The 22061-nt window shown below is 37.3% G+C and overlaps 3 protein-coding genes and 1 long non-coding RNA gene across 5 annotated transcripts in view; 3 read left to right on the forward strand and 1 right to left on the reverse strand.

The window, feature by feature from the left end:
- The window catches only part of ppp2r5b (protein phosphatase 2, regulatory subunit B', beta), a 46275-nt gene extending 39326 nt beyond the window's left edge, over window positions 1-6949 (forward strand). The window contains exons 12-13 of the mRNA XM_007574604.2: window positions 24-125; window positions 1232-6949. Coding sequence (XP_007574666.1) covers window positions 24-125; window positions 1232-1460 — 331 coding nt within the window. The 3' untranslated portion in view covers window positions 1461-6949. The remainder of the gene's footprint in view (window positions 1-23; window positions 126-1231) is intronic.
- LOC107833283 (uncharacterized) overlaps window positions 1-10808 on the reverse strand; it is a 48153-nt gene extending 37345 nt beyond the window's left edge. For both annotated transcript variants that reach the window (XR_001659008.1, XR_001659009.1), the window contains exon 1: window positions 10737-10808. This is a non-coding gene — a long non-coding RNA (uncharacterized LOC107833283). The remainder of the gene's footprint in view (window positions 1-10736) is intronic.
- Window positions 10206-12147, forward strand: gphb5 (glycoprotein hormone subunit beta 5). The gene is made up of 3 exons (XM_007574605.2): window positions 10206-10276; window positions 10741-10942; window positions 11834-12147. The coding sequence occupies exons 2-3, from the start codon at window positions 10742-10744 to the stop codon at window positions 12020-12022; spliced, it is 390 nt and encodes a 129-aa protein (XP_007574667.1). The 5' UTR covers window positions 10206-10276; window position 10741; the 3' UTR covers window positions 12023-12147.
- Window positions 12148-18818: 6671 nt separating this feature from the next.
- Window positions 18819-21589, forward strand: gpha2 (glycoprotein hormone subunit alpha 2). Its single transcript, XM_007574610.2, has 3 exons — window positions 18819-19192; window positions 19528-19712; window positions 21018-21589. Exons 1-3 carry the CDS (start codon window positions 19084-19086, stop codon window positions 21120-21122), a joined length of 399 nt encoding a protein of 132 aa, XP_007574672.1. The 5' UTR covers window positions 18819-19083; the 3' UTR covers window positions 21123-21589.
- Window positions 21590-22061: the final 472 nt, after the last annotated feature.

Consider the following 22061-nt stretch of genomic DNA (forward strand, 5'->3'; position numbering starts at 1 on the left):
AAAGTGTTCCTGTTCTCTTCCAGAACCATCGTGTCTCTGATCTACAACGTGCTGAAGACCTTCATGGAGATGAACAGCAAACTGTTTGATGACCTCACTGCCTCCTACAAAGTGGAGAAACAGAAGTGAGTATGACTCACCGTCGTGTTGTGTTCAGGGACAGTACGAAACGGGAGTCATTTTTAAATCAGCTCTTGTTCCATTATCTGTCCAGTGAGACAGTAATCCAGAGGTTAGTGTGGTTAATGTCAGCCGGCAACAAAATCCTGATCCTTTTGTTTATTAGTTTCAAACTGGAGATAAGAATCAGTTCAGGGGAATAACTAAGTCACTTTGATTGCTAGGAGGAGGAACTAGTTCTTCTCCAACTTTGAAGGAAGGGTGAAGCAGCGCTTCCAAAGAAGCTCACAAATTAATTTTATTTCCACAACAACTAATTAAAAATTCCCAACTTTTACATGTTCGACTTTCCTGGTTAATAATTTTAAAATATTAAAGATTACTTAGATTTTATGGCAGATATTTCTACTGTGGTCAGAAGTTTAAATAGAGAAATCATAAGGAAGGAAGGGAGTGAGGAAGGGAGGGAGGGAAGGACAGAAAGAAGGAAGAAAGGGAGGGAGGGAATGAAGGAAGGAAGGAAGAAGGAAAGGAAGGAAGGAAGGAAGGAAGGAAGGAATGAAGGAAGGAAGGAAGGAAGGAAGGAAGGAAGATGGGAGCAAAGAAGGAAGCAGGAAAAGAAGGAAAAAGAGAAGGAAGGAAGAAAAGAACGGAAGGAAAAAATGGCAGTGGGACACAAGGAAGGAAGAAAAGAAAAAAGGAAGAAAGGACGGAAGGAAGCAAAGAAGGAAGGATGGAGGGAAGGAAGGAAGAAATGGCAGTAGGATACAAGGAAGGAAGGAAAGACAAAGAATGAAAGAAAGAGGGAAGGAGGAAACGAGAGAAGGACAGATGGAAAGAAGAAAAGAATGAAGGAAGAAATGGCATTAGCACACAATAAGGGAAAGAAAGGAGAGAGAAAAGAAGGAAGGACACAAGGAAGAAAGAAATGGAAAAAGGAGCGGGATGAAGGATTATTTTTCTGCAGTTTTTTTAGTGAATTGGCTTTAAAATACTTTACTGACTTGTGTAACTCTACAGTAGTAATTCATGGCTCTTCAATGAGTTTTCCTAAATAAAATCCTTCTCTTCTCTCCTAACCATGTTGGTTTCTGTCTCTGCACCCGGCCAGGGAGATGAAGCGGGAGCGGGAGCGTGCCGACCTCTGGCGAGGCCTGGAGGAGTACCAGGAGCGGCGCATGCAGATGCTAACGGAGGCCGCCAGGAACCAGCGCAACCTCCAGGAGCGGGGCGAGAGAGGAGACCCGCTGAGCCCCTCGTCCCCGCAGACGGCCCAGTCCGATCAGCCCGAGCCCAAACCCAGCGGCGCCTCCACCGGAGCCGGGGAGAGCGCCACCTAGGCGCCGCTGCACACAGGAGGGGGAATACTGGGGAAAGGGTGGTGGGACTTGAGGTTGGTGGTGAAAAGTGTTGGGAGACAGAAAAGGTATAAAATCCGTTGTTTTTATCTTGTATCATGGAGGTGGCAGCTTCTTGTACAAAGGTGCGATCTCTGTGATGCCTTGTTTCCGACAGCGTTGTGTGAAACTGGTTCACTTTTAGCTGTACATGTTGCAGATCATAACTCCAAACAGGTGCAGACTGTCACGTTATTTAATATCCCGTTCAGTAAACTTGCAAAACTAGAGACAGAAAAAAAAGCGTCTCTTTTGGTGTCCAACTTGTCTCGACATTCGACCAACAGACTCCGTACCGTGGCCTCATCTTTACCTTTTTAGCTGAAAGATGCTAACTCCTCGCGTGCATAGCACAAAAACAGGCGAAGCAATTTCACACAAATGTCAAAAGCGATCGCTGCACACAGGCAACCCACAAACATGTACGTATCTGCTGTAAATATCAGAGGAAGGAGCTGTGGAGACGAATCTCACACAAACAAAACACCTGCACACACACAGATTTACTCAGACACAAACAGCCAGGTGTGGCGCTGACTCCTCCCACTCCTCTGGGCGCCACCGACGGAACACCTTAATGACGAAGGTGATGACTCTGGTATAAAGTACAATATTGTTCCTTCTTCTTACTTGTTACTCTACTACTACTACTCTACTCTAACTACTACTGATGATGATGTTTTTATATATATATAAATATATATAGATATACATACGTCTGGATATTTCTGTAGTGTATTATGGGAGAAACACTAGTGTAGCAGAAACCATAAAAAGGGGAAGGCCGACTGGAAATCCTAATTTTTACGCAGTGTGAGGCCATAATGTGAGTGCTGAAATTCAGCAGAATACCCCTTTAACAGACCTTAACAAGGGGGAATGAACTGGACAGGCAGCAACTGTTTTTCTTTTACTTTGAAATGAATGTTTGACATTGGTGACGTGCTGCAAGCATCATAGACGACATTTGGATTTTATTACAAACATACATATATACGGGAAAAACTAAGCACATTCTTGCTCTTTTTCTATAATTGAAGAGAAAAAGTAGCAGCAAAATAATGCAAAAAAAATACACTTACTGAATTAATCATTAGGAAGTGTGGGCATTTCTATAAGGCAGGAGTTTAATCAGCTTTTAGGGTGTTCATTAACACAACGCCAAATCGGAAAGAGATCAGCACTGACCTTAGAGAAGCTAACGTGTTGCAATCCTTTCCCTACGGAAGCACTTAACTGCCAGAACTTGGAAAGAAATTTAGGAGCGATATCTAGTTAAAACGAGAATTTTTTGTGATTAAAACAAGAAGTTTTATTTCTTGTTATAAGGATATGTAAACTGTGTTAATATGAGAAAATTTCTTGTTAAAACAAGAAAGCTTTGTCGTTATAACAAGATGCAAAACTTGTTAAAACAAGAAATGTTTGTCAATAAGACGCAAAAATGTTAAAATGAGAAAGTTACTTGCTATAATGAGATGAGTTTTATATCTTGGTAAAAGGAAATGTAAAACTTGTTAAAAGGAGAAAGTTTCTCACATGTAAAAATGCTTATCTGACAGACTACGTCTCGTTAAAAAGGCGTAAAGTGGCTCACTGCGACTCTCCTTCTCACCCTTTTTCCTCTAGATGACTTCTAAAAATCTCAAGATATGTTGCTGTTTACTGTCACAACCTTTTTTACTTAAATGAGAAGATATTTTGGTTTTAATAATATATAAATCTTGTTATAACAAGATCTCTATCTTGTTATAACAAAAATGTTTTCTTGATTTAACAAGATGCTGCTCCTGAATTTATTTCCAAGTTCTGGCAGTTAAAAATTTCCGTACTCCTCAACAAAACAAAGCTAAACAAAATGTGTATGGAAAGAATGACGAACACATAATTTAGGCTTCAATGGAGTTTTATCGGTTTGCTCATCTTAAGTGTGCATGTGTTTAACATCATGCCAAGTCCGTAAACCAACAGAAATGACCTTGGAGAAGCTAAATTACAGCAGTTCCCCAGTTTTTTCGTCCTAAAGGGACGATCCAAAAATCCAAAAGACAGTTCTTAAAATCATCCACAAAGTGCAACATATTTATGTTAATTTAAATACTACTTGCTTTAAGAAGTTTGATTTTCCTAGACAATGTAATAATTCTCTTAATTCAGTGGAATTGTATTGGACTCAGGGGACTGTAAGATATTTACGCTGTTGATGCGCCCTCTGAAAGACCTATCAAATGTGATTAAATCGTTTTTATCTTCATTTTATCTTCATTCCGTTTATGCCATATATTATTTTTATGATTACAATGAAATACAAAAAGAAAGAAAAAAAATAGATAAAAATTCCCCACAGCTGGAAGTATTTCTTTTAGCACATGTGCAAAACATACATACAGATCATGCAGCTACATGGATGTTAGCTAGCTGCCATCTTCTTCACCCCATCCTGAATGAAATGCAGCCGTCTCTCTACTGCCACCAGCTGGTAAAGTGGTGGAAATGCAGCTTCAGCCCAACTTACTAATAAAACAGTTTGCTGCTCTGCTCTAATTACGATGAACTCACGATGAGAACAGTAGCTGTATTAACGCAGTAGTTTGGTTAATCGGGTCTATAACATAACAGGTGAATAAATGAAGCACACCACTGCGGTTTCAAACTAAAAGAAAAAAAGAAGTGCTGCAGTCCGGTTGGATTTCCGAACCCGGAGCGTCTGTAAGTCCGGCCGACCTGAAGCTGCTAGAAGGTGACCGTGGAGATGAAAACTTTTTTCATTGTGAATCAACAGAATCATTGTTCATTCTTGTCTGATCATTAAAATAGAGTAGTGGGATGAAGAGAGGGGAGAAAAACAGAAAAAAGTTATTTTAGCAATATTTTCATTCTTTCAGGATAATCTGTGTGTTTGTAGGGAGTCAGACAGGATAAAAGAAACTCTTGTTTTATCTCCTGCTGCGTCCGTGATATTCACATTGTCTTAAGGTACATTATTTGTAAATTTGACAAGAAATGATTTTGCTTTGTAATTATGTTGTTCATTTTATTGTCTTTTTGTATGACTTTGTTCATTTTGTGGGGAAAAAAAATCAATTCTGATGCTATTTATTTTCTATTTGATCAGGAAATGTAACCTTATTTGGAGGTGATGTTCAGGTTGTGGATGCGTATGTGTGTGTGTGTCTGTGAGTGAGTGAGAGAATCGGTGAGCAGAAGACGAGCGTAGAAAGAGTGACAAGAGATTGAGAGGAAGAAGCAGTTTTCTCTTTGTTTCGTTTTCTCTCTCCTCTCCTTTTTGAAGGGATTGGGGGTTTGATTCTCGAATGTACCGCACGATGTAAGTGATTGTTTCTTTTTTTTAAATGCTAAAAACGCAGAGCTACCTGTCAGCTGCTTTGTGGCAAACCTTCAGAAACTCTTACAAACACACACCAGATCAAGCCTGAATCAACAAAGTTGTGAAATTCATACACCTTTAGGAGTAAAGTTTCCACTTCCATTGGGTGAAGAAGGATTTTAAATACTTATTTTATTAACATCACGCTCAGCTCGGCCTGTTTAGATTATTCCAGTTCATTGCAAATATCATCCTGGTCACTCAGCCTTTTAAACATTTTGTACCATTGCAGTTCTGGTCGTTTCATACCGTATTTTGTAAATCACAACATGGTGGCATCTACCACAGAACATTTTGTTTCAAACAGTTTTTTCTAAAGTCTTTGACATCCAACTATTTACAAAAACTCTCCATGTTCTGCTGAGTCGGCTGTAAGGTGTTTTTGTGACTCTAATCAGCGGGTCAGTTGGGGATCAGAACCAAAATATATGGAAACAGGGTGTAACAAAATGCTGTCAGATCACGTTAAACAATTAAATGGAATTACATTTGATATTTCAATATTTTTATGACAGTTTATCTCAAAAGGTCATGAAAATACAACAATCAAACAAACTGATGGCTTAACCTGCAGCTACCTGAATTTATTTGTAAGCATATACATATTTTTTGTCTGTTTTTGTGTCAAACTAATCCTTGATTAAGCTGAGATTTATCATTAGAATATAGTGCATACAGGATAAATATAAATATGGGCAATTGCATGCAAATTTTTCCAAATTAGGCCTAATTTGGCATAACTCACCAGTAGGTGGCAGCAAAGATGATTCAAATCTGATATTTAAAATGTTTTGAGTTTTAATCAACAGACACCTTTGGTATACATACGCCACCCTAGCTGTGTGGTGGTTTGAGGTTTATTGGAAACAATATAGGGTGAAGTAAAAAGCTACAAAATAGTTTCTTTAAAGGGAAGAAATGAGGAAGAATGGCATGAACTGGTAATACTTTGGGAGGAAATGGGGATGCAAATTGGTGAATGGGGTGATTTGATTAGATTAATTTCATCCTAAAGAGTTGAAATAAATCTAATTACATTCAATGAAATTCGTCAGGTTACATATATTAGTGGTTAGTTGCAATTTAAAATACAAAAACAGTTGTTTTACTATCCAGCGTAGTTAAGCACTTGCCTTGAACACATAGTCAACAACAGAGATCTGGAAATGTTCCTAAACTCAGATTTAGATGCAATAAACTCATAACTCAAACAGCAAATAGTCAATTTACTGAGTTGCACAACTAACAGTTTTCTGGGTAGAGTTGTAGCAGGGTTTTTAAAAACTCGATAACCTCTCCATCTATCGAGTCAGAGCATAAAAAAATATAAAATAAAGCATGAAACACCTTTTTTTTACGTGAAGACGCACCATAGCACCTCTTGTTTCTCAGTTGAGTTTCATGTTTTGTCAATTTCAGTTTTCAGTAAGAAACTCCAGCTTTGTTGACCTTACCTCACAGAATGATCCACCGTTAAGATGCTGACAGCTGATGCAACTCTACAGAACCCCACTTCAAAATAAAACCAGAATTATTATCCCTCTAAGATTCTGATTGAGGTGAAACATCAACAAAAAACAAATAAATACCTGAACATGAGCAACAGACATTTAATTATCTGAGTCAAAACAACGATTACATAAAAAATTAATCAAATGTTGACCTAAATATTATTATCTTGATTCCTACAAAGCTTTAATATTAGGCAGGAAAATTAATTTTTTTAAAAAGTACATTGGAGAGCTCAACACTTACAGTTATATCATGAACTTATAACAGAATCTGGGAAAACTTGCATAGCAGTTTTAGGTCAAATGTTAATCAATGCTGTTGCTGTTATAGTAAAACTGTTAAAAAAAACTTTTCCTCTAATCTGGAAACATTCAGATGGATTTCAAACTTTGTCTTGATTCAGGAAAGCAACTATTAAAAAACACAACTGATGTAAGCCAAGACAAAAGTCTCACCTTTCAGGCATAAACTTTCTTACTCCTTTTTTTTTGACATTTTTATTTTAATTTTTTATAGTGTTTTTGCTTGAAAACTATACAAAAACCACACGCACGCACGCACACACACACACACACACACAAACATTTGCTTGTTTCTGTCTCCAGGAAAACAAAACCCCAGCTCTCACTGCTCTCAGATTTTCTGAGTATTTGATAAATTCACCTTAATCCAGCCCTAATCCAAGACTAAAAGTGAGAGAGGAGAGGGGAGTGTTTTCAGAGCGCACCCAACAGACAGACATGTTATGTTGATTTCACTGACTGTCATGTTTCTATATTTTGGCCATGTTTATTGAGCCAAATTACATTAAAGAAAATGCTTTAAATCAGAGGGGTGACGCTATGGGACTGAATGACAACAGGCAGTGACGATTAAGCAAAAGGAGGAGAGACGGAAAGAGTTTATACATGAAAGCATGGCAATAAGTCAGAGCAACAGAACGAGAATATAATGTTAATAAAAACTACAACTGCGTTACGTAGCAATTTCACAGAACGTCTAGATTTGCACTGTCTGCCCAATGATCTGTGTTTGTTTTGTTGATGATAAAAACAATAGAGAGGATGATAGAGAGGTTGGAAAAGATGTATATTTTGGGGACCAACACGTCAGTGGGAGGGAGGGGGGTTTGAATGTAGAGAAGCTTACTACTGTACGTAATAACATAACAACAGGGGGTGTAGACTGGAGGAAAAAAAACATCTATGTGCTAAAAAAACAAAATGAAATTTCACTTTGAGAAAACATTCTGGGAGTCTGTGTTGTTTTTTATGTCATCACTTTGATCTCCGTCAATGCTATGAGAAAAATTCTTTAAATATTGCAATTTAGAAAGGTTATAAAATATGTTCGTGTGCTTTATTTGAATTTTTTTTACTTCATATATTTGTGAAAATTCAACTATTTCTAAAGTAGAGAACATCAGTGCAATCATTGCAGATTTTTTCTTCTGCTCCAAAGGTAAAATTTATTACGGCGCATTAGGGCCAGACTAAGATTGTTTTTAATATTAGTAGAAAGACATGATTTTACCAGAAGAAAGTTGTGAAATTACTAGAAAAAAGTGATCAAGATCTGACCTGAGCAGTTCGTCTCGATTCTTTCTTCAAAATACATTTAATAGTTTGCACAACTGTTTCAAAGTCCTGCTATTGATAATAATTTCATATTGATGTGTTAAAAAATTAAGTATGTCCTATTTATAAAACTGACACTAAAGTATAACTTAACAAGATGCTCAACATTCCTCATTTTATTTTATTTTTAAATAATTTATGTTACCATAAAATTACTATTTTCTTGTGACTTTTCATGTAATATGAATTTATTTTCCTAAGATTTCAACATTTTTCACATTTTTATTATTTTATTCTTATGAATTTATGATGTTATAAATTCATGTACAATATTGTTGTATTATTTCTCACACTATTATGTATTATGTATTATTTCTCACACTATTATGACTTTTTCTGGTAACATTCTAATTTTACTGTCATAATTTAAAAAAATTGTTAGCATGGCCCTTATACTCCTTTGTAAAACGAAGAAAAAAAAACATTTCCAGCAGTAAACTAAAATGTTCAAGGTCCCTGAGTTAGATTCACTCTTAGTCCACATTATTTAAGTTAAAACATTAAAAACAGAGTTTAAATATAAACTATCAGCTTTTTCAAAAATAGTAACTTGTATATGTGTGTTACATTATGTTGTGTGGTTAGGAAGAATTATAAATTTGTAACATAAAGTGTTTGCTAGTGCGCAGGCACACACACATACACAGTCATGTTTTCATCACTTGTGGTGACTTCACATTGACTTCCATTAATTTCTACAGCCTAACCCTTACCTTAATCCTAACCCTAACCATCACATACCTAACAGTTACCTTAACCTTTATCCTAAACCTAACCATCACAGATCTAACCACTAACCCAAAAACAACAATTTCCCTCATGGGGACCAAGAAAATGTCCCCACAAGGGGCAACGGTCCCCATAACCCCACATTGTAGACAGAAATAGGTTCTCATAAGGATATAAAAACCTGATACCGACACACACACACACACACAGAACTACCAAATCGAACATGGTAAAAACCCGTTTGAGTATCTCTTTCTTGAAATTAACAACTTTTGGCTTCTTTCAGCTTTATGAAGCTCCCTGGGATTTTTAAACATCTTTCCACTGAACTCTACTGTCATTAATTGGATGCCAACCGTCCACTGTGGTGTCATGTCTGATTTGGTGCTGTTCTCTAACGTTCTGCAGGCCCAGTCTGATGAGGTCATACTAACTAAGTCTGAACTGCTGCAGGCGTGGTAACAGACACACGTAAAGCACCACTGAGTTTATTTGATGTCTGATTCACTGAGGAACCAAACATCCATCATATCCTTACAGGGGCTGCTGGTGCCCATCTCCAGCAAACACTGGGCAATTCAGAGCAATACAGAAACACATAACAAACCATAAATAAACGCATAAATATGGATAAGCTGGATTCGAAACCAAATAGATGAATGAATAAATTAACTGAACCGTATTCAAATACGATTTTACCTATAACAATGAGCAGAAGTAACCTTGTTTTTGTCAGTGTCAGGGCTAAATTAACAGGAAAAAATGTATTAATGTAAAATATTTACTCTAACTGGCTATTATTACAAACTGTTTAAACAACTGGGTAGTGTGTTTTAAGGTTAGTGCTCAATATGCATTTTCACAGGGAAGATCATTTTATTGAGTATACTTGAGGAAAAACGTAATGTTTGTTGTGTAATAGTGAGTCAGGAGTTGGAAAAGCGAGCATTTATTTGATTGACGGTGTTCCTCACACAGTTTTCTATGATCCTATTTCTTGGACGATAGTGAAAATGTATTGTTTCAAACCAACTTCTAATCTATAGAAACTTTTTTATACTCAGTAACATTCAGCATTTCTCTGATTTGAACAGTTTAAAGTCCCCTGTGTGTATGCATTTGTTATGGAGGGTCAGTTCTGCCACTCCTCCACTCAGAGCACACTGAGCCAGAAGTGCGCGCACACACACATACACACACGCACGCACGCACGCACACACTCTCACACACGCACACACACACACACGCACTCAAAGACGGATGCAGACTGAGGTTAAGAAAATATAGACAAGCACGAGTATTTTCCAGGAACTCTATTATTTCTGACTTGGGGTATCTAATGGTATTTCATTGAATTGCTATGATGTCAGAGTGTCCGTCCACCCTAATGGCCTTCTAAGAACAACAACAGGGACAGATTGGTTCCATTCACCGGACTGTCCAGACTGAGAGACACAAGCAGCTGAAACCTCAACAAGTTCTCAGCTTAAAAGGTGAGGTTTCTTTATTACTATGCTGAAAAGTAATCATTAAAAATGACATAGTTGGAATAGATACGTAAAATGGCTTAATGTAGTTTTTTCTACAAAGCACAGTACGGACAATTTATATTCAAAACGTTTGGTGTTATTAATGAATAAAACAGCATTAATAAGTAAACAACCCTTGATTGTGTCAGTTAAGCAAAAGTACAAGACACCATTTCCCCTCCATGTTATATGTACAACTTAGACAATTTATTGTGGTCTGAAAGTAAATGTTTTTTAAATAAACACTAGAGGGCGCCGTGAATCACCTTCTAGTTTGATAAATTTCACTCATACAAAAAGAGAGAAAACTCGTTTTTTGTTCAGCATTTATCAGTGACATTTATCATTTATCCTGACAAAAAGCTAAAAACAAATATTTTAGCGCTTTATTTGTTTTAACTGTTTTCATGTGTTCCCAACATACCCAGCATGCCGCTGCGTCTCCTTTCCCTCTCCGTACTCCTCCTCCTTGTTGCCGCGGCAGCTGTGGTGTGCGTCTCCATGACAACGCCGCTCCAGAGTTTCCGGGGCTGCGCAGTGCGCGAGTTCTCCTTTGTGGCCCAGAAGCCAGGCTGTAAGGGGCTGCACATCACCACGGAGGCCTGCTGGGGGCGCTGTCATACCTGGGAGGTAAAACAACGACCAGAACTTTCTAAATCCTATTTATAAAAGAGAATATATGTCAACAAATATTTACTTTAAAGAAGAATAAAAGTCTAAAGTGTGCAGATTATTTTTAAATGTTTCATGTTATATTTCACCAGAATCAATTAATATTGATAACTTTATTGATATTCATTAATTTTACCAAAATAATGACTGAATTAATTTGACAAAATAAAAAATAATCAAATATTCTGTTTGCTTAATTAAATCTGTGGGAGATTTTCTACCACTTACAATTGTACAATTTACTAAAACTTACTGTTGTGTATAAATGGAATAAACTCTATAGTTCTGGATTTCAATTTCAATTTTTCAATTCAATTTCAGCTGTTCTAAACTGCATTGCAACAACTGAATTGGACCTGTTGCATTTATATGAAGTCATGTCACTATTTTACTTAACAACCCAGAAAGTTAAATGGAAAACCAACATTTAGCTCTATGCAATTTAGAACTCAACCCAGAACAACTGGAACCAACATTTAATTTTATGTCTCGCTAATCTTAGCAAACATGGAGAACCAACACTTAGTAAATACCTCTTTAATCCAGAACAAACTTAAGAGCCAAAGAAACCCCTAATAGTTTATAAATTATGGACTACTTATTTTTATTAAACATGGGAACCAATATTTAGCTTTCCTTTTGGTCTTTCTTTTGGTTTTGTTGTTTTGTTTGTATTTCCTTCTAATTCATGTAAAGCACTTTGAACTACCTTGTTGCTGAAAAGGTGCTATATAAATAAAATTACCTTACTATATTCCTGTAAAATTATGGCAGGTATATTTCATAAAATAGGTAGGAACAACCAGTTTGCAGCTGCCTGTGATGTGTTTGCGTTTGTGCACCCTGCAGAGACCGATAATCGAGCCGCCGTACATCCACCGGCACCACCGTGTCTGCACCTACAGCCGCATCCGACACATGACGGCCCGGCTGCCGGGCTGCCTGCCCAACGTCTCCCCTCTCTACCACTACCCAATGGCTCTGCAATGCCACTGCACCTTCTGCTCCATGGAGGACACAGAGTGTCAGACCTTCTGATAGACACCTGTTTTTAATCAATAAAAAAGATTTCTGCTTATGCACAAGAGCTGAATAAAATGATTAAAAGAAAACTGTATTCATGAATACCAGAATGATATTGTTGCACTGTGTTTGTACTTAAATTTACTTTGTGTTATGGAAAGATGGTTGGCCCTCTTGATACTGGAGAAAACTCAGGTTTTCAAGAAAATGGCCGCTTATCAATTAATCATTAGTTGATAGATGAGATCAACTGACTTTAGATTAACTCATTAATAGATGATTTGCATCTGTAACATCAAGCCTTCAAGCTTTGAATGAAACAAAAACAAAAAAGTAAAAACAATTGCGGATGTATCTCCTGTCTACAAGGTTGCGTACATGATTTTATACGAGCCAGTCATCTTAGAAACAGAAAAACTTTGTCTAATCTTCTCTTTACTTTGTCAGTGTGCCCAAAATGACATACACAAACGCACACACACACACACACACGTGTGACAGAAACACACTCAAACAAGCAGACGGATGTGACATAACCCACACTCACACACGGATTACGTTAACAAGTTTGGACTCCATGCGGACACTTTAACGACATCCTTGAGATGCCATGGTTTCCATGACATCGGAAAGCGGCAGAGCCCCTGAGCGACAGAAACATCAGTGACCTCGCTGAGTCACCATGGAGTAAGTGTGTGTGTGTGTGTGTGTGTGTGTGTGTGTGTGTCCCGTCTCTCTGTTGATGAGGTGCTGCAGCTCATTCAGACCCAGTGTTTCGGCTTTTCTCCGCCGGTGGGAAAGTAATCGGAGGAAACCGTAGAATCTGTGACTGAACGCGCGGATCGGCATCAGCTAACAGCTTTGAGTTAGAGCGTGACGTAAAGACGATGGCATCATACTTTCTCTTTCCATCAGAGTGGAAATGTTTGGGGCTGCATGATGATTCTTTACAGGATGTTTGCATGTTTAAATGAAAAAAAAAACAAAAAAAACTGAGCATTACTCCAACAGATTTAAGTTTAAAGTAATCCTTTAAAGTCACAAACAAGGTTTGTCTGACTAGAAATAATATGGACCAGAGTTCTGACCTGAATCTTATTGAAAGTTTGCAGAAGGAGCTAAAGATTAGGGTGATTGTTATGGCTATGTCTAAAAATCCTTGATGATCCCTGGATAAAATTAACTAGTAAGATTTGTAGTGGTGGGCAACATTAACTAAATAGTTAATTGTGCTAATCCAAAAGCACTAATCATAAACATTAATTCAGCTAACACGCTATACCAACATGGTGTTTAGCAAAAGCTAATGCTAAAACGCTAAATTCAACCATTACGACACCCTCCAGGTGTCAGTGACACAACATGTGTTACAACAAACAGGATCAAATCTATCATTTCGTACCAACCTGTACAGAAGGAAGAAGATCTTTCACTCATGTTATCATGCATCTATGAAAAGCAGAAGTTGGAGCCTCCTGTACAACTATTGAAAATGCATTAGGAGGTTTCTGGATGGGAAGTCAACAACAAAACGCTTGTCTTGGAGATGCACCCATACAGCGGTCAAAACCAGCTGACCAAATGTGCTGATGCTCTGCTAGTGTTGCTAGGTAACGGTGAAATGTCTGTCGAATGTGACTTACCAGCCGAAGCACTGAGTGCCTTTAATTCTAAACTAAATTCCCACCAGCTTGGAGTTGCTTTTGAAACATTATAAATGAAACATTAATCAACATTTTGATGTGTAATGATGGTACTCGACAAAGTGTAATGTTTCAGTTGTTGACTGTGTGTTCAATAACTTTGTATTTTTGTGTTTTTTATGATGACAATGAAACCAATCAATGAAATGTGCCATACAAATAAACTTGATTGAACAATTGGAAGGTTGTTGAAACAGCTCATTTTCCAGACTCCAAAAAACATTAACTTACTGTCAAAAAGGTGACAGTAAGTTAATGTTATTATCATCTGGGTGATTTTTTTAAGTGTATGAGCTGTTTTAGAAGTAGTAGAGGCAAATGAAAGTATAAAAACATGCAAAGTGTAAACTTTGCATAATATGTTTAAAGGTTTACTATGCCTCAGCTGAGAAGCTAAATCTTGGTTATACATCATCCATTCACCTCACCATAACCCATAATAAAACCATACTATGTTTTCTGTCTTTTTAAAGTCAATCCAAATCAAAAGTTGCAGAAAAAAGACAGTTTTCTGGTCGATAGCTCAGCTGTTTAGGAGTTACTGTTATCATTGGTCTAATTTGGTAGCTACGTTGGTCTAAAACGGCTCTGGATTTTAGTAAGTATTGTTGCTAGGATGACACAGAGCCAACACTTCCCCACAATATACCTACCATGTGCTGAAGCCACACAGACACACAGCTGATCCAAACCCACAGGATCTTCTGACCTGACTCTGTCCTTCCTGAGGAAAAAACAGATTTGCTGTGTGTATGTTTTTGCTGCTTATTAACTCATTTACAGTGTTCAAAAACCAACACCTGAGCACACAAACTTCAGTTATTATGTGATTTTCTTTATGCATGAGTGTGTTTTTACATGCAAGTCTTTATCTAGAAGAATGCAGTAAGGTAAAGTCAACTGTGTGTGTGTGTGTGTGTGTGAGTGTGTGCATGTGTGTGTGTGTGTTCTGCACTGATGGAAAACCTATTTAGTTTTCCTCTGTGTCACTGCAATAAGTGGTCCCTAAAAAAGCCTTAAAACCGGTGGACCAGTCGGAGATGCGAGGAAGGTAACTCGAACGATAAGGAAAGAGGTTAAAGATCTGAATATTTCTGGAGAATTTGGTTGTGCAGGTAGGAGGATAATCTGCAGAGAAGGAGAAAGAGAAGTCGGCGGGGGGAAATCCCACACACTCATCTTTCTAATCGTGGGTGTGTCAAAAGCTATAAGTGGTGTCGCTTCTACCTGTGTTACATATATCCCTGCATGGGGCTCAGGACACACATTCTCACACCTGTCAGACAACTCACCTGAAAACAAGAACTCTCATCTGTCCAGGTAAGAACCACATTTAATTCATCATCCATGTCATTAGTGAGAAAAACTCTAAAACGTATTTTTCTTCTTAGTCCTCTTCATGAAAAAATAATTTTTTTAATGAACAGGATTTAGCTGTAAATGCTGAAGTTAATTGGAAAATAGTCACATTAACAGAACACATTATTATGTTTTCTCAAAATCGACTAGATCTAAATTGGTGTTTTGCAGGTTTTTATTTTTAAATGTGCCTGTTATGATTTTAAAACATGAATAAAAGCAATTGGACAAAAACAGATGAGCGCATTTTAATTGTTTAAATACATTTTGGCTTGATTAATATGTAACATGGAGATTATTTTCATTTGGCAAAAAAAAAAAATGCATGAAAGTTCATGCATTTTTTTGTTAGTTTTTTGAAAACTAATTTTTGGTAAAATCTTGATTTTTCCATGTTTGAGTCCATTGAGTTTCCACAGTTCAGTCAGCACACCCTGGGCAGCCATCGTGTTTGACAAGCACTTTTTTGGAGCTTTTATTTATTTGGACTTTGAATACAGGTCAACTTTAAGAAAAAACATGAGGGCCAGGATGCAACATTTATTTTAAATTATGAGAAAAGAGAGGCATTGCATAAATAAAGTGGGGTAGGGTATCAGAACCCCAACACAAAATATAACAAAAGTTTTAATGAGAAATGTTCAGCGTCTTGTGAAGTTATGCTTTGGTATTGGTTTTACAGTTAATATTTAATGCTTAACAGAAATACTTAATCTTTTAATAAATCAACATAAAGTTACTTTGAAACAATTGAGTCTATTTAAAATAATAATTTAAGCTGAACTGAGCTGATCAAGTCAGATTTCATAAATCTACAAGCTTTTTTCTTATTAAAAAACTTTTTTTCATGTAATTTTAGAATGTCTTTCTGGTCAAATTGCGTCTTTCTTCTGCTATCATTATGAATATATTCTGGTAATTAAACATTGTAGACAGGCTCTAATGCTCTGTTGTACAACTCAGAAGAGAGGACTGAAACAAAATCCACTTTTACAAATATTTTCTGTCATTTGTAATTTCTTTTTTAGAAAAGAAAGTGAGAAAAAAAAATAAAAATCAGATCTGGTGTGGAAAAAAAATCAAAGATTTTATTTTTAGCCCATATTATCCAGCATGATATGAGAGTAAAATTTACTGAAAGAAATTTTCTACAACAGATACACAGAGTCTTGCAAAAGTATTCACAGCCCCTGAAGGATTACATGTTTTCAACTCTGACAAGCTTCAGTTTATGGGTTTTTACTCTTGACTACAAATAAAAAAATTGAAAGCGTCTGGTGAGCATCTGAATCCAGCGCCCCTGAGTTGATACTTTGTAAAACTGTTTTTAAGTCCTTTAGGGCCTTTATGTTTCTGTCAGCTTTGGACTGAAATGTCCGCCCGTTCTTCTTTGTTAAACAGCTCAAGCTCAGTCAGATTAGACGAGGAGAATCTGAGAAATTCAGTTTTCCAGAAATACAGAAGATTCAAAATTAAGTTTAAGTCTAGACTTTGACTGGGTCATTATTCTCCCCACTGAGCCGTGGGTCTCTGCAGCTCCTCCAGAGTCACCACAAGCCTCTTGGCTGCTTTTCTGATTAATGTTGTCCAGTTGGCCCTGTCTTGGTAGGTTTGCAATTGGGAAACACTCTTCCCACATTAGATGATGATTAAACACTGAGATGTTCTGATGCTTCTCAGAATCAGGCATTTTTTTCTCAGTAAAAAAATGCCACATTTTTGTTGTGGCATTAATGTTGTGGCAAAAATGCCACAACATTAATGCACCACTTTCAATAAAACACATTAAAGCTTGTGGTTTTAACTTGAACTGTTAATTAAAGGTTATACATTATTATTTATATTTTGAAGGATTTTTGAAGAGTACCGTCTGCTGTTTTTCTGTGCAAAATTGATCATTCTATCCAGCAGCATTTCTGCAAGTTTCACAAGGTCAAATTTAAGTTTTTCTAAGACATTTTGATGCCAATATGGGGGACAGTTGGGGCTCCTAATCCAGGTAGTGCCAAAACTAAAAGTTTTTGGGGAGTACAAAATGCAACTGGCCTTGTAAAGGATGGCAACAGACATGAGGCAGTGATATAAATGAACTTTGTCCTCAAAACTGGCCAAAAAATTTGCATTTACTCACTATAGATGTAAAACAGCTAGCCAGCTAGCGGTAGCCTCAACCGCTTAAAGTCACAAAACTTTAAGCGGTTTTGTGACTTTTGTGACAGATGTGTGCAGACAAGATGTCTGCACACATCTGCACACTTTTTTCTGACAGTAAAGTCCTGCGAGGAAAAAAAACCCAAATAGATATACAAGATCAAGCAGCACAGCCTGTGATTAAAGTATTTAAGGCCAACTTACATCTTTAATTTAATTTAAGACATTTTGAGGCCTTAACTATAGATACATTAAATACCCTGTTCAGTGCCAATTTTTAAAGCCTTGACAAAAACATTTATAGGTAATTAGTTATGACAGAGGAAACGTTTTGATTGTATCGTTATTATTGGAGCCTCCCTAACGGATGCCCCCAAAGCGAGAAAGAACAAACCTTCTGGAGTGGAAACCCCACATAAGAGGAAAAAACAGGGTTTTCCCCTTCGCCATCAGCTGACACAAAGCCTCAAACGTAAATACTCAGCCTCAGTGCTGACCTGTTACTGTGGTCGTTCCTACGGTCCTAATTGAGTCCCAGCGGGGTCTTTCTGCTGCCGCCACGGCGCTGATTCACAAACCTGGAAAAAGCTGGCAAAGCGGAGGGCAGAGGTCAGGATCACCAAAGTCCCAGGAAAAGTTTAGCTTTGTTTGCACACGTGTGGGAGTGTGTGAGTCAGGAGGGGGCCGGGTGTCACTCAGCATGTGTACATATCACATCTGGACTGACGTTCATGAAGAAAACGATTTCACAGTATAGCATTAACGCTCCGTGCAGCGAGAGGGAGAGGCGGAGAACGTGATGAAGTTGTGTATGTGCATGTATCAGCAGGTAACTGTTCGATGAGGCAGACTGGAAAGACACAGACAGGGCTGTTATTATTCACATTATTCAGTCCTGCAGGAGGGGAAATCACCTCAGAGGAAGGGGGGAGGCTTTAATTTGAGGGGAAAATTGAGCAGAAGAGGATAAGAAACTTTTTATTGGAGCCCCTAGGAGACATGGGGGAAATATTTTCTTTTGGGTTACCTCTCAATAAATTTGCAAATAAATCCCGGCATATTTTGTATTTGGTCGCAGCGATAACAAATGTGCAGAAAATAGGTTGAAAATCAATGTGTTAACATGCTCATGTTTGTCTGTGTAACATCTTTCGGTGGAGACGGGACTACACATGAACCATTCAGACTGACGACGATTAAAACTGTCAGATGGCAATTTTACCTGTGAAAAAACCTCAAAAATAGTCCAAATAGTTTGGGTGTTTCTTTCCTTCTTACAGAAAGTTTCTGTCATGTTTATGTTTTAAAGTAGGGATAGAAAAACCATGTTTGACCTGTTTTTGTGGTGCGTTTATTCAAAAGAAAAAGATATAAAACTTTGGATAACTCACAAATGAGATATTAACATAGAATTCCTACATGGAAAATCCTCATACTGTAGAATAAAGACTTTCAGTAGTCAAGAAGACGCATAAACTGACTGCTAAATACATTAAAGTGAGGTAAAAAAAAGAAAGAAAGAAAGAAAATAAATCCCTCCATGTGTAAATTTGGTTTCGTCAGCCCAAAAGCAAAACAAAAGACACTTTAATTAATTTAGAGAGGCCTTCACTTGTTTAAATTGAAAGTCAAAGAACCCAGATAAATGATTTATTTATTTATACATGTTGTCTCAATGAGATACAATATCTCATTTACAAGAGAGACCTGTTCAGGTAAAACAAACAAAGCCACAAAACAAGCAATTAAAAATTTTGACTCAATTAAATAAGCAAATAAAACATGAGCTTCTTTAATTCACTGAGCTTAATGACTGTAGGATTCCAGCAATGTTTAACGTACCGTTTTGTCTGATCGGCCCAGATGTTGCAGAGCATCTCACACATCTGCCTGCTGGCCCTGATGTCGCTGCTGCTGCTCTTCTCTCTGGGGTGGAGCAAAGAGAAACAAACCCCAGGATGCCACCTATACCGTGAGTTTCAATATAGCAAAAGTAGCAAATGGCTTTGCACTACAACATCTGGCAAAAAAAAAAAAAAAAGTTAACTTTGTTGGGGGAAAAAAGAGAGAAATAAATTGTGAAATTACTGGATTTGTATGTTGAAAACATACCTGCAGTTACGTAAAGTAGTGATTCAGTTCAGGTAGAGGTTATAAATCTTCACAACTTGTTAAACTAACAAGGAAACCTTCTATTTCCAAAATAAATGCATCTTTAAAAAAGCTAGTTTTAAGAACTAGTACAGTAAGGAAAATCTCAAACCTCTCTAAGTTGATCTGCTGAGTCCAGTTCCTCCTTCCTTCCAGCCATCAACGTGACGATCCGCAGCGACCGTCGTGGCACCTGCAAAGGGACCCATCTGGTGTACGCCTGCGTGGGCTACTGTGAGTCCAGCGCTTTCCCGTCCCGATACTCGGTTCTGGTGGCCTCAAACTTCACACACAACATCACCTCCGCTTCACGCTGCTGCACCATCAGCAAGGACGCCAAGGTGCGGTTTTCTTTGTTTTCTGAGTCTAGATCAGTGGTTCTTGAACTTTTTGGACCTGTAAATACCAAGTTTTGAAGGCACCACCATCAAGATACAGATTTTAAAACTGTACTACAAAGGGAAATGGACCTTTTCAGGATGTTGTCTCCTGTGAGAGTAACAAACAAAATAAAAAATCAGCCTACATTTTGCTCCGGGTGATTGGTTAAAGGATAAATATTTAGGTTTTCAATTTAAAGTAAAATAAATAAAGTTCCTTAGCAGTATCTTCTTCAAGTCTACAAAATTGTCAAACATTTGTGCTACGTTTGTGCAGCAAAAATGTTCTTTTGTGCCTCTATCATTCTAAAAATATAAAATGTTTCCAGAGGTCATGAAAGGTCAACCAAACCCTACCTTCTACAAATCAGACAAAGTTGGTACCAGTCAATCCAACTATGTTAGTGCAGCAAAAAAATGTGTTTGTGCTGCGTTTGCTTTGAAGATATGAGTGAAAGTTTAGAGGTTAAAAGGTCAACTAGGCCCCCCCCATATTACCAACATTTAACAAAATGGCATCAAATGTTTGTGCTACGTTTGTACAGTAAAAAAAATTTATTTGTGCCGCTATAATTAAAAAAATATTCATAAAAAAGCTTCCAGAGGTCAACCAACCTCACACTCATATTTACTAAATTAAACCAATTTGGTGTCAAACGACTCAGCTACGTTTGTGCAGCAAAACATTTTGTTTGTGCTGCTTTTTACTTTGAAGGTATTAATGATGACTTCTGATGACCTACGGAAACTTTTTGAACAATATCTTTAAAATGTAAAATGATGGATGCCTCCCAATGACATGTTGTAATTTGCCACTATATACATAAAATGAAATGAATTGAAATTTAATTACTTTGCCTTAAAGTATTTAAGAGACAAATTTCAGGTAATAAGTTCAAACCAAGTCTATCGGACTGTAAGGTATGAAATAAATCATCCTTATTTACCAACCCCACTGGTTTTCAAATTTGGAACGGTTTGAACTTAAACTGGGTTTTATGTTTTAAGTTCTGACTTCAGAAGTAAATGGAGCAAATAATAAGTAGCCATCAACACATTTGTTAGTTTCAGCGTGTACAGAGAATGCTTCTCTTATCAGAGTGTTCTCATGAAGCTAAGAACACTTTGCTCAAATCTTTTTGGCCGTTTGTGGTCATTAACGATCCTTCACAGGTCATTTGTATTTAAAATTTATTCTTAGCCGTGTAAAAACTGTTTGGCGAGCAAAGTTTTGCTCACAGCCCGTGGATATTCTGTGTTTTCCAGGTCAAAGTTCGCCTGGACTGCCCGCGCGGTCGGCACTACGACGAAATCGAGATCCTGACGGCGAAGGCGTGTCGCTGCGACATGTGCCGCAAATCCCGCTACTGACATTTCATCACTTCAGGACAAAATGCTGCATTCCAACAATCCACCGCATAAAAAGCAGATTATAGTTTACAGAGTTAAAAACAAAACTACTTCAGCAGAAACTTTTCCACTTCTAGCCATGCTTTGAATAGACAAAATATGCCTAACTCATCGAATTGAAAATGTTTTACATTTTTGTCCCTAATTTGTCTTTAATCATCAAAAGCAAGATGGCCGCCTTCCTGAAACTTTGAGTTGTCCCTGGATAAACACACCTGAATAAAATGAACAGAGTCATGCTTATGACTGAATAATGTGTCTCTGAAGACTTGTCTAAACTTAGCAGGACTCCTGTTGACTAAACTCTAAAATCCTGAAGAAAATTAGCACTGAATGCATCTCAAGTTCTACTTAGTTGCTGGATGAAAAATGTTTTTGTGTTCTTGTTTCACTTTTATTGCATTTGTCGGTCATGTTCTGTAAGGAATCTTTTCTTGGAAAAAAGTGACAAAAGTGTAAAAACTGAACATTTACAAAGCCTGGAACAGCAGTGTCCCAAGTGTGTCCATCAGAATGATTCTGCATGACCTTTGACATGAGACACACATCTAGTATCTAAACGTCTGTCTGCATCTGGATGTTATATGCAGAAAGACACAGTTTAAATTTTTTAGAGGGAGTTCTTTACAGTAAAATGGGAAATGTTGTTGAATACAAAAGGTTTTTAGTCTTTTTATTATGTTTCTCTTAATTTGCTCCTTTTCTTTAGGTCAATGGGAAGTGAAAACACAAACCTCCAGCAACATTTACTAAAATAAAGACTTGGATACTAGTTCGCTCTAAAGAAATCATAATTATAGACAAAAAAAAAATATTATATTTTTTAACCTTATGCTTTTCTTTAAATAAAAAACTAATTTGCCAGATTGTTTTTATATTTCAGAGGCACAATGATTTACA

Source organism: Poecilia formosa, unplaced genomic scaffold (genome assembly GCF_000485575.1).
Source record: "Poecilia formosa unplaced genomic scaffold, Poecilia_formosa-5.1.2 Scaffold357, whole genome shotgun sequence".
NCBI classification, from domain to species: Eukaryota; Metazoa; Chordata; class Actinopteri; order Cyprinodontiformes; family Poeciliidae; genus Poecilia; species Poecilia formosa.

What these genes read in the sequence shown, in the direction of transcription:
- gphb5 (XM_007574605.2), top strand. Translation starts at nt 10,742, where the DNA reads ATGCCGCTGCGTCTCCTTTCCCTCTCCGTACTCCTCCTCCTTGTTGCC. An exon ending in GGCGCTGTCATACCTGGGAG is followed by an intron (nt 10,943 to 11,833) that starts GTAAAACAACGA and finishes TGCACCCTGCAG; the next exon opens with AGACCGATAATCGAGCCGCC.
- gpha2 (XM_007574610.2), top strand. Translation starts at nt 19,084, where the DNA reads ATGTTGCAGAGCATCTCACACATCTGCCTGCTGGCCCTGATGTCGCTG. An exon ending in CCCAGGATGCCACCTATACC is followed by an intron (nt 19,193 to 19,527) that starts GTGAGTTTCAAT and finishes CCTTCCTTCCAG; the next exon opens with CCATCAACGTGACGATCCGC. An exon ending in CCATCAGCAAGGACGCCAAG is followed by an intron (nt 19,713 to 21,017) that starts GTGCGGTTTTCT and finishes TGTGTTTTCCAG; the next exon opens with GTCAAAGTTCGCCTGGACTG.